This window comes from Rhizophagus irregularis, chromosome 13 (assembly GCF_026210795.1).
Source record: "Rhizophagus irregularis chromosome 13, complete sequence".
In the NCBI taxonomy this organism is placed as follows: Eukaryota; Fungi; Glomeromycota; class Glomeromycetes; order Glomerales; family Glomeraceae; genus Rhizophagus; species Rhizophagus irregularis.
This window is the reverse complement of record NC_089441.1, coordinates 4,508,250-4,520,983: the sequence shown is the minus strand read 5'-3', so window position 1 is coordinate 4,520,983 and position 12,734 is coordinate 4,508,250. Positions and strand designations below refer to the sequence as shown.

General features: G+C 30.1%; 3 protein-coding genes across 3 annotated transcripts; 2 read left to right on the top strand and 1 right to left on the bottom strand.

The window, feature by feature from the left end:
• Window positions 1-5,687: 5,687 nt before the first annotated feature.
• On the top strand, window positions 5,688-9,465 carry OCT59_005601 (uncharacterized protein; the record flags this gene model as incomplete). Its single annotated transcript, XM_025329640.2, has 6 exons — window positions 5,688-5,774; window positions 5,845-5,975; window positions 6,056-6,090; window positions 6,170-6,262; window positions 6,342-6,438; window positions 6,507-9,465. The coding sequence occupies 6 exons, from the start codon at window positions 5,688-5,690 to the stop codon at window positions 6,931-6,933; spliced, it is 870 nt and encodes a 289-aa protein (XP_025165603.2). The 3' UTR covers window positions 6,934-9,465.
• A 449-nt stretch (window positions 9,466-9,914) lies between these two features.
• On the top strand, window positions 9,915-11,120 carry OCT59_005600 (uncharacterized protein; the record flags this gene model as incomplete). Its single annotated transcript, XM_025322726.2, has 2 exons — window positions 9,915-9,992; window positions 10,056-11,120. 2 exons carry the CDS (start codon window positions 9,915-9,917, stop codon window positions 11,118-11,120), a joined length of 1,143 nt encoding a protein of 380 aa, XP_025165601.2.
• Window positions 11,121-11,660: 540 nt separating this feature from the next.
• OCT59_005599 (uncharacterized protein) lies at window positions 11,661-12,504 on the bottom strand. Its single transcript, XM_066138453.1, has one exon. It carries the CDS (start codon window positions 12,169-12,171, stop codon window positions 11,914-11,916), a length of 258 nt encoding a protein of 85 aa, XP_065997581.1. The 5' UTR covers window positions 12,172-12,504; the 3' UTR covers window positions 11,661-11,913.
• Between the last annotated feature and the right edge of the window lie 230 nt (window positions 12,505-12,734).

The window sequence follows — 12,734 nt, the reverse complement described above, 5'->3', positions numbered from 1 at the left end:
TTTTTTATCAAAATATCGTAATGATATCGTAATGATATCATTGCGATATCTAATCAATATCGATTGTAAACTCCAAGTTTCAGCAAAGTACATTATACTGATATGCCGTATGTAAAAATGCAAACTGTATCAAAAATACGTATATACAGTATAAAAACTGTATACATATTTTTTATAGGGATATATATATCGTCTACATATCATTTACATATCATATATATATCAGTACCCGATATGTATATGATATATATATTTACACATATCTTACACATACCGGGTACCCAATTTTCAGCATTAATACTACACATATCAGGTATATATCTGATATATATCTGCTACCCGATATATTAGTTTTTGACCAGTGAAAGTGAATTTAAATAAATATTCCCTTAAATTACTACTATTAATTTTTCTATTGGCTGTTCTTTAAATGCACACCCTCTCTAACTGCATATACATAGCTAGGCCTCAGGTACATACACTTATGGAGATGCGACTGTAGTAACAATTTTAACAATTTTAATAATATAGTTTTAAAAAAATTATAGAATAAATATTTTTTAATTTAATCTTAAAATTATAGAATTTTAGGATAAAGTAAATTTATATAAATTACTATTCAAAAAAATATTACTTAAATAAAGATATTTATTAACTAATTTCAAAATAAAGAAAAACTAATATCTATCTTAATAAACTACTTTTTTGGAAATATAGTGATTAATTTGATTATAATAATAAAATAATTAAATCTGTCATTACTCATTAGTAATAAATAAAATATTTAGAAATAAAATATTTAGAATTCTATTATAAAAAAACATATAAAATTTATATAAAAAATAAAAAAATTTAATGTAATTTTAAATACTTTAATTTTAATGTTTAAAGAATCAGTAAGATTATTTGGTATCTATTTAAAAACTTTATTAAAAACTAATATGTATTATTATTATCAATTCAAAATAAAATAAAATAAAAGTATTAAAATTAAAAATAAATGTTTCTTATTTGTAATCAATATATTATTTTAATAGAGAAGATTTTAATTTATTGCAATTTAATAGAAAAAAAAACCAAGTAATCTTTTAAAGAATTTTAATTGTAATTTTATTTTAAAAATATTATTAATTGCAAAAAAATCTTAGATAAAACTTTTAATAAATTAGTTTAGTATAAATTTTAGATTAATTTTTTAATTGGTTAAAATAATTTACTATTTAGTAATTATAAAAAAAAAATGACTTATAATTTATTTTAAGAATTTTTAAATAATACTAAAACATATGGGCCGATCCTTGGAATCTAATTTTTTTACACAAAAATAATTTTATTAAAGCAAATATAAATTATCATTTATATAAGAATAATAAATTTATACCAGATAATGCAAAAAAAACTAATTAATTATATAATTTTTAATTTTTTTTTAATATAAGATATCATTAAAATTTAAAAGATCAAATATAACTCTCATGACAAAATCATTGATAATTCTTCGTAGAAATAAGCTATACAAATAAATTTACATTCATTTGAAAGAGAAAATCGAGATCTATCTAATGAATCTAAAATCAAGTGAATTGAATCACTAGTTGTTCAGTAATCACGTTCAGTATATTATTGAATTTTATCTAAATTTGATCATTAATTACTTCACATATAGTGATTCAATTTGAATGATCTTTGCTCCCTAAGGTGATGCCAACTTTTATCTTTAAAATAAATTTAAAATAATTCGTTTATTATATGTAGATGTTTAGGAATCATCAATTATATTATTAATATAAAATTTTATAAGTTTGATAAAATCTGATATAAAAAAATTTATTAAATACCTGTAGATGCAAGCTACACGAATGAAATTATATTCATTTGAAAGAGAAAATTGAGGTCTATCTAATAAGCCTAAAATCGAATGAATTGAATCACTGGATTGTGAATAATTACGTCTAATATATTTATTTTTAATTTTTAAATTTGATTTGACTTTGATCGTTAATTACGCCTCATCCAGTGATCCAATTTTCCTGATCTTTGATTCTTACGATAGAGCAAATTCTCAGCTTTCAAATGAATGTAAAATGATGACGTTAGCATATCTCCAGGAATAATAATGCACGATTTTGTCACCTGCATAAAGTCCGATCTGAAAATTTTATTTCTTACCAAAAAATGCTTTCATAAGAGAATCCCAAATTCTTTTACTTTATTTAAAAGATTTTATTTGCAATTTAAGGATTTTAGTAGAATAAATCTAATAAAATAATTTTAAAAGATAAAAAACAAATATATAATTAGTTATTTTGAAAAAAAAGAATATCTTATTATTCATTTTACAACTATTTTACATCATAATTATTTTTTATTTGCATGTATTTTTTACAAAGAAAAAACAATAAATTAAAGCTAAAAATTATGAAAAAATATGTCTTATCTATGTATATAAAATATTAAGTTTTTTCTTTTACTTACCACTTAAAAATAACTGCTATATTTGCTTATAAACTTTTTTGTCATATTTAATAAAAGTGAATAGAAAAATGATGGAAAAGTGATGGGAGTGATGGGGAAAAAGAAGTGGTTATTACCGTTATTTTTGAATATTGATTAAAAAAATTTTTTTTATTTTTTATTAAATCTGAGTTACGTAAATATGTAACACATATTTAATTTAGATTTGTGTAATGTTAATCTTACTAAAATATTAAATTTTTATAAAAATCTTAATTTAGACTAATTCCAAAAATCGGCACATATGATTATTTTTCTAATATTAATAAATAATAAAATAATTTTTAAAAAAACTTTATAGCAATTTATCATTTATTGATATTAAAAAATAATTTAATACCATTTAAAATTTTTAATAAAAGCTTTCTATAATTACAATATATGACTTTTTTTATAATTACTTTTTTTTTAAAATCCTAAGAAGTGTGATTATAAAGAGAATTAACTGTATATATAACAATTTTAATATTATATATTTAATCTTATCACAATATCACAGATGATTTTACTATACTAGTATTAGCAAATATTAATAATAGGTTGAGTTCATAAAAAATTATATGACTGTTCAAGAATTATTATATTATTTATATTTTAGCCAATCAAAAATCTTTATTTAAGCTATTTTTACTCTAATCTTTTTAATTTCATATATTATGTTAAATACTTTTTAATTGGTCTAACCTAATAGACTAATAGTATTTATATATAATGGTAAAGTATTTAATTTGAAAATTGCTTTTTTCAGATTATTAATTGTCTGAAGTATGAGGATATATACTTCTAGGCATTTCGAATGCAATGTCATTCTGTACTATAGCCTAATCGACGAATAAAATTTTGTGTTATATATATACAAATTTAATCATATGTTAAGTGTTTATTATATTAAAATATATTAATATTGATTTTGTATAGCTAAAAAATAATATACAAACACGTAACTCTGTGATATCAATAAAACTTTAATAAATAAATAAGTAAAACTTTAAACAGAAAGGGTTAGTAAACTTTCACTTATTTTAATAAAGAAAGTACTATATATTGTAACTTAGAAGTTAAAATGAAAGTTTTTAATGAGATATCTTAGATGAATAAATTTTAATATGGTTGGCAATGTAAAATGGACATGCACACTAACTTACAATTTTTTTTAGTATTAAATGTACAATTATTGATGATCATGTAATTATACTGAATACTTCGACGCTTGACGGTTCCCATTTCCTAGTATATACTTGCATATTGATAATAATTTGATATTCTTTTTAGCAGATTAATTTTCATAAATCTATATTATATCCTTTATATACTGGAATTAAATTGCCATTTAAATTAGTTTGTCTGACTTTTTTCATGGTTTAGTATCTGCCAATATTAATATAAAACAATTAAAAACTTAAGGTTTTTCTTCTTTTAGATAATGCATCTACATTCAAGTTTGCCTTTCCAGCATAATGTTGAATTATAAAATCATACTGCTGGAATTTTATGATCCATCTTGCTCATCATCCTTTGAGAAGTTTAAAAGTTTTCAACCATTTTAAAGTGGCATAATCAGTAATTACTGTGAAAGGTTTTAATTCTAGGTAATATTAGTTATCTACCTCTGTTTCTATCTATAACTATGCTAAAATTATGTTCCATAAAGAGAACAAATTTTGGATCTATTGAAAATTCATTAGTAAAAGATATTACATAGGTAGACCTACAAAGGAATTCACAATTATGATAAGCCACTTCGCCTCACATCTGAGGAAATAATTTTCAGTTCAATTTTTGTAGAATTCAGTACATGTAGTTTATTAGGTAAGACCATAAAAATACAGTGAAATTAGCATTGATATTTGAATCATGTGAGGAAATGTTATCAAGACATGGCAACATCAAGTTTATAGTCTAAAGATAAACGGCTCAAAATTAAAAAGAGACATCATGTATGATTACATTATTTTGATTAGTGATTTTTTATGAAATTTTTTAATTTGATATTAAAAAATAAGAAAAAATTAATTTGAGCATAAATAAAAGCATAATAAATATTTTACAGCAATAAGTAAATACTGTATAACGCCTGATTTGAATTGAAGATGAAAGCAAAAAATTCATATTTTTCTTTAGTTTATACATTCATAAATAGTTTATACCTAACTTGCTTCTAATATTGCATAAAAATTTCATAACAATGCCAAAGCATCAGTCTTCTTAAAACAAAATCATAAAAGTTCTTTGAACGACGGTTATATATACACATATATCCAAATTTTCATCTTTCTTTTAGTACAGCTTTAACAGTTCATCACACATCTGGGTAATATATTAAATATTATCTATTTGGTTTTAAGTCTTAATAAATTCGTTGCCGGACAAATCAATAGTTGCAATTTTACTAAATATATTTCTCATTATTTCGTTCCAGTAGTACACAGCAGATATCATACGCAAAAAAAACAATGAACATGTCATACGATCAGGAGATTATTGTGTCTAGCCTTATTAAAATCTCCCTAATAGTAAAAAATTCAAAAGTAATCTTACCTGCATGTAACTCGCAAGTTGTCCTGTTCCTTAATCCATGCAGATTTTTCAAACAGATCGGCAATCATGAAGATCTAGAGACCATTTACATTTAGCAGCGACACGTCTCACGTCTGTCAACTGTTGGAAACTGAAAAAACTTTAACTTCGATTTTTCTAGTATTAATTTTAGTAGTTATTATATTGTCTATTGTTTACAACTCTCGAAAATATCTCCATATTGATATTTTAAGTCTTCCTTCCATGTAAAAGATTGTCTATTTAATTATCGTTTTATCTTGTCGGGCGACAATGTATAATTACATGATATTATATGCTATGCCAAAATGAATAAATCTTTTAAGCAATCCGTTGCCTTTTCCAGGTTCATTGATTAAAATATTTGCCTAATAAGCGTGTAACTCAACTCTTGTTTCATAAATTAAATTTATAAAAGAATCATAACCATTTTTTTAAGTGTAACAAAATATCTATAAAACAAATACACCTGTTTGCCAAAAAAGAACCTATTATAAGTAAATTTTCACTATATAAGAAATCATCATTTTTTTTTCTTGACATTATTAAATAGTACGATTTGCAGATTGATAGTACGATTATTAAATAGTACGGTTGTGGATTAGTAAATTCATATTATGAGTTGGAAAAAAATAGACGGTATTCTTACCCAACTTGCCGTTGGTCGTGATAATAATGTATGGGGTATAAATTTCAAGGATGAGGTAAAATATTTTCCTTTTTTAACTTTTTCCATTAAATTAGATATGTTTCATCGATCAATATTACCCATAGATTTTCCAATACACAGGACAAACTTGGCGCAATATAGAAGGCTTAGCCGTAAATGTTGGTGTAGGAGCTGATGGAACTGTTTGGGTTGTCAACCGGTTTGACCAGATCTTTGCGTGGAATGGCATAGGATGGTAAGTGATGATCTTTCTTATTATTTTTTTCTACAACTCGGTTTAAATCTTTAATTTACTACACATTTAAATTTTAATAGGACTAATGTTCCTGGAGCCCTAGTCCAGATATCAGGTAATCTACAAGCGGCAGTTTTAGGATTAATTGTCTCTTCACACATTCATTTTTTAACTTAATTAATCTAATTTTACAGTTGGTGACAAATCTCAAGTTTGGGGTGTTAATCGTGCAGATAATGTTTTTTATCGAACTAATGGTGATGTTTTAAACGGTACATGGGTCCAAGGTTAGTAAAATTATGCGAAATTTTTGCACGTTCTTCTATTTTTTACACCTTACATTCTAAGAAAAAAATTATCCTTTAGTTCCAGGACTATTGATCAATGTATCCGTAGCTTCTGATGGAACTGTATGGGGAGTAAGCAGAAATAGAGATATTTTTAAATGGAATGGCAAAGACTGGTTAGTACATCCTTTTTTTTTATCATCTATTTCTTATATTTTAATCACTTTAATCTTAAATATAATAGGATTCAAATTGGGGGGAAGCTTAAACAAATATATACTAGCAGCGAATCCTCAGTTGTTGGTATTGGTATCAATAATAATGTTCTTCAATATAAAGATGGTCAATGGCTCCAATATAAGGATATTATACTTGAAAATGTCGCAATTTCTATCGATAATAATTTGTGGGGCATTGATTCCATGGAAGAGATTTATATGTTCCAACCGAATTCTACTACTTCTCCTTTGACGCCTACTTCAACTAGTCCGACTACTAGTTCGACAGTAACCATCAATCCAGGATATCCGGCTGGAGCGATAATAGGGTTGTCTGTGGGACTTGGTTTAGCACTAATAATCTGCGGTGCGACAATTTTATTTATTATTCGGCGTTATAAGAAAACCAAATTTCCCGAAGTTTCAGGCTTTTCCGAAGTAGTTCGCCAATAGTATACCTATACAGTCTTATTATGGATACATTCTTTAATAATGTCATCCCAGAATTTTTTTATTTTTCGATTTAGAAGAGCTCGTTACTATTGCAAAATATAATCCACAAATAATATAATGTTAAAGAAAAAAACTCCCAGAAAATGGGAACGGATCTATGGTATGCAAGAGAACAGATACAGTCGGAAATTTCATGATATCTTTAGCATGTTATAGATAAGATTCGACGTACCAAGTTTTTTAACTACAAGTTTTTCTTAAAAATTTCGAGGGTTACTGATTTCCACAGCGTACCCTACAAAAATGTCACAATATAAAAACACGTGACTGTTTTTTGTCACATCCGTCATACACTTCCTTGTTTCCATTTTTCATAAGTATCTGAGGTAAGTAAAAATATATTCGTCACACCCTTATTCGTCACTGTTTATTTTCACGTGTTAGTGCATACCATAGGCCAATACGTGTACAGTGATGAGTATGAAATGCATTGGATCCATTTTTGACCAGAGAAGAAAAAAAGAGAAGTGTTCTCCTTCACAAATGTACACCGTATTAGGCCAGGCAAAAAAAAAATTTAGATTCTCGTGATCCGGTCAGGTCAGTTTTCGAAAAATGGAAATTTTTTTTTATAGTAAAAAAATTTTATCACGTGATTTTAAGTTTTTGGCTAATGTGCGTACAATTTTACATACTGTATATAAAAAAAAAATGCCGGCCGGCCGGGTCATTTTTAAAATTTTATGTCACGAGAATCTAAAAATTTTTTTGCCCGGCCTTATCTGCGGAAATCGGTCTTAGTCCTGTCACATTGGCCAGTTTCTATCGACATCAAAGAATTCCAAGGAAGACTATGATGGATAAAATCTCACTATGGATCGAGAAAGAGGGGGAAAGTGCGAGTAATAGCAGTAGTATTATCAATAATGAAATTAGCAATAGTTAGTAAAGTATAGCGGGAAGGAACTGCCATTATTGCATTTGCATTACTTTATGAAAAATAAAATCTATTTATTTGCCATATAAACGTTGTGTGCGTGTTTCGTGTAAGATTACCCGATGACCTATGCTTTTTTATCTCCCTCGATTGCTTAACACTTTGTGAATCGTCCATAGGCCTCTACGCAACAACCATACAATATGACCGAGGACCTTTTCCACCTTGATTTGCATATTCTCATTATTGTACTCAACAATCACCGGTTCCGATAACTTAAACGAGGGCTTTCTCTCAAGCGTACATTACATAAAATACCATTTTTCTGCATCAGTTACGATCCCCATACTTTATCCATGTCATCATCAGCTTTACGCTTACGACATGTTATGGTTGATTCCATCTGCACGGTAGCTTGCAAAACCCTGTATAAAGTCATATCTTATGACCTCAACTAATCCCGCTATCCATCCTGCCTGTTGAACTACATTCTATCGTCAAATCGAGGTTTCCTTGCCCTACAAGCTTTTTCAGGTATGATTTTGAAATCATTCTCGTATAATGATACACCGCTGCTAAGTAACAGTGTGAATAGTTAGATTTCGTCGCCTCATATGCTAATGGCAATGAGGTCGTCTTTTTACTAAGGTTCAGTTCGGCCATTAGAAGATTAACCACCACAGTTTTGGACTTATCGCTACTTAGGTCAGCAGAACCACATGAAAAAAGTCAATGTCGGGATTACAACACACTTTCGGGAAAGTTCAATTGTCGAATGATTTTGAGGGAGTCCCAATGATTACAGTGAACTTGAGGGCTCTGGTACCAGGTCTTTTTTGTAACTAGTGATCGTAATATCTCTCGGAATGAAGCATTGTTCCTGGGTGAATATTTCCCTCCATCATCCATATGTTGAATACCGCGTATTCTTTGAGGTCTCTTGCTCGATATTAACCGCCCATTTGTACCTCTACAATGAAGAGCTTAGTTAAATGATGATTCGCGAATAAAGTGGAGAAGTTTTTTACTTTCTGGAATCTGAATATCTTTTCCACTACCCCATGTTTGCGATCAGACCTTTTCAGAGCAAGAAGAAGTATTGACAAATAATATATCAGAATCTAGAAAGATAGGAAAACATATCTGCTTGATCTCAGGTTATGAAGGCGCGGGTTTTCTAGTTCCCCACAATTTACTATGAAATTTTTCTACTTCTCAGACATAATAAAAAATCTTTAATCAACAAGTCCATCCATGGTGCGTATTTAGAATATATTTTTGACCGGAAATGCACGAAGCGAGGCGACTTCCTCAAGTAATTCTTGTACACGCTTGAAGTGTCGGTTGACACGGCCGGTTTGATTAAGACATGAATATACTTCTTAGGTAGTTTCCAGCCCAGTAGTCTCATTTCTCTTGTTGCAAGGAGTCCTGGAGTGAGAGATTACTCAAGAGATCGCGATCGTCAGGAATTTCTCTCTCCCATAGCTTGAGCTTATCTGCAGGAAAATTATCGAACTCTAGTACTTTTTTCGTCTTAATAGCGTCCTTGAGATCCCTTCCTGACAAAGAACTACCCTAGCGTTCCCAAGAAAAAAAAGCACTTTGGTGGCGGAATTATGCACTATCACGTGGTCAGTACGGTGACAAATTTTACATGGTCACGTGCCAAGTGCTTTTTTTCTTGGATGATCTGATTGGTGCGAAAAAAGCACATTGATGTAACTATGATGTAATTATTTAGAAATCTATATTTAGAAACTTTTATATAAAAGTTGCGTGAATTCTCTTTAATTAGCCAAATCTATTTTTAGACTTTGCTATACCTTATAAAGGATAATGCAATATGCATATGATATATAATGAGGTGGAAATCCGTGGAATGTATTAATAATTCAATAATTCCCATTATAAGAAGTAGTTACCAAGCAATCAAGCAATGCCACAAATCTATTTAAAGGATTTTGGAACTAGTGAAGAAGTTAGTTTTATTTGTTGCTTTTATGCTTTTTTAGTAATACACAATCTGACTAAACTTATAGTTATGGACGTACTTGGAACTCCTGTTGGAAAGAGGAAATTTGTCAAGGAAATTATACGACGAGTTCCTGGGACCTTACAGGTATAGTACATATATTTATGCCATTTTTAAGCAAATACGCATTTAAATTTTTTGGCACTCCAGATACAACAGACAAATCTTTCCACAAACGAAAGGAGACCCGAATTGTTTGAAGATAACTTTAGATGGGTCGATTATTGCACTGAGCACAGTTTGGGATGCTCTCTGTCTGTATTACACGATCAACATCGAACCAATTCCAAGAACTTTGAGGTTTCTTCAGGAACAGATAAATTTTCTTTTTCAACACCAGAAACAATTAGCGAAATGGGTAGTACTTTTGGAGACAAAATCTCATCGAACTCCACAAGTGATCAATGTGATGTGGAAGTCCGAACGGCAGAAGATCATCAATTATTCATTCGGGGCGACGCTAATAGGTCACATCCAATCCAAACAACGTTTAGTGAAGTTTCGACAAGACTTCGACCTGGAGCACCAACATCTCCTCCCACGAGACGAGGAAAAGAATGTGATCCCGAAAATAGAGGGCTGGGATTTCGGCAATTGTGCCGAGAACAATCCGTTGGCACATCTAGCATACTGGAAACAAAACTTACCAATCCGACTTCATTCGATTTATACGACAAATCAGAAAGACAGGCCACCTTGCAAGTATTGTCTTGCGATCTTGAAGCACAATACTCCCACGATGTTCCCTCACTTCTTAATATATTAAAAAGTTTTTATCCTTTTAATGAAACAAGCGGCGATGTCTTGGAGAATTTTGAAATTAATAATTTCTTTGAGCTTTATGGTATTTCTAATGTTCGTCCAATCCTTGCAAGTAATGATGATCATGTCTTTTGGTTAGAAGACACTGCTGGTATTATCTATATGTGGTCTCGTGTAGAATGGTCCATGTCATATTTAGGACGTGATTTAAGAGAAGCTTTGGTAAACTACCTTTTCCACCAAGATAATATTTGTTATGTCGTTGAGTGCACTCATGAAATTATACCAAAGAATGAAATCAAACAAAAAGCTAGAGAATTAGCAGATTCAATCAAGATTATCGATATTGACGATATTGTAACTAAAGAGTCACCTAATCCAGTAAAAAAAAACGAAAAAAAAGGAATAAAGAAGGGAAAGAATAAGGGAAAAAAGAAGAAAAAAAAGCACTAGCACTTTTGCTAGGCATTCGAATTTCATTCTACTCAATGAAAAATTTTTTTCTTCGGGTCAAGCAGAATGTGTAAATAATTTCTTTTATGTAATTTCGCTTTTAACGTCAATTATACTATAATTGTACAATATCTATCTTTGTCATTTTAGAACACAATGTTGTGTGATTCGCTAATATCCAATTAGTTTATGCATATGTATATTTGTAATAACAAAATATTTATAATATTAAAAACATGAACATTTAACTGCAAATTTAATTTAACGATCAACGAACATGTCCTTTCTATTGCTTCGCCTATAAATTCTCCCATCCACTTTCCACTCGAGAGCCTCCTAATCCAGACCCTTCTACCTATTTTCCTATCAAAATTTTTGAAAAATGCTATATTTTATGGTTCGTGAGCAGGTGAGGGGAAATGAACACATTCTCTGATAAGGAAGGCTGAAAACTTACAGTCGATTAATATGGGACATGTTTATCGACCGTTAAAATTATTTGTGTAAATATTTACTCAGTTAATATATGTAAGGAATTGTTCAATGTTCAAAGAATTTCCGGAAGGAAAAATGCCGAGAAAATTTTTATTAATACAGGCAGAAGGGTAGAAAATAAATACAATGGTTCGGGACGCATCCCATTATACAGGTGATAGAAGTACGAAGTAAAATAAATACAAATGCTCAGGACTTTGCCCGTGATATATGACTAATTTTCTATCCTAAGACTTAACGACAGTATCTGATTTTTCCTTAAGATTGCCCGATGACCTAGGCTTTTTTATTGCCCTCTTCACTGCGAGAATCTGAATCCGGCTTCTGTGCTTCTTCCAACAATGTGACTGAGAACTTCTCTAACAATGTTTTCCATATTCACATTGTTATATACAACGACCACTGGTTCCGATAGTTTGAAGCTTGGCCTATCTTGATCATCCATCGTACATTCCATGAAATAGAATTTTTCGGCATCAGCAACTATCAAAGAACGTCTGAACCTATTAGCCTTGCGCTTGCGATCGATGGGGAGGACTCGAGCTGGACTGCGCATTGAGCAACGCCTTTCACAAAATCATCTTTCTTAACTTCTGTGACTCCAACAGTCTTTGCTGTTCAGCGCAGGTCAATTGCAAAGTCGAGAGGTCCATGCCCGTTCGGTCCAGAAATAACTTTTTGAGGGCGGATGTAAAACTTCCCCTTGAAATTGTTCGCCCCAGCGAGCAGGTAAGAATAGACGTATAATGACTTCGTGGCTTCGATTGAAAGTAAATTGATGGGGGTTATTGATTTTAACTCTGCCATGAGTCCTAACGATTCCTGGGATGGCTTAACGTTTCCGCACGAAAAAACAGGGAAGGATGTCATTGATGGTTCTTCTGATTCGCCGCCAAGACCGTAAAGCTGGTAAACCGAACTGAGAGTCCAATCCGAAAAAGCTTTCGAGGGAGTCTCAATGAACACGGTGAACTTAAGATTATTTTTTGACACGAACATCTGAAGAATATCACGCAGGTCTTGATCGTTATGAGGAAAGTATTTTCCACTGTCATTTAACATGTTAAATACTGCACCATCATTCTCGAGTGCTGGGTGTTGGGGACATCCCACGTATGG

Excerpts from the sequence above, each read along its gene's own strand:
- OCT59_005599 (XM_066138453.1), bottom strand. The coding sequence starts at position 12,171 with ATGCGCAGTCCAGCTCGAGTCCTCCCCATCGATCGCAAGCGCAAGGCT.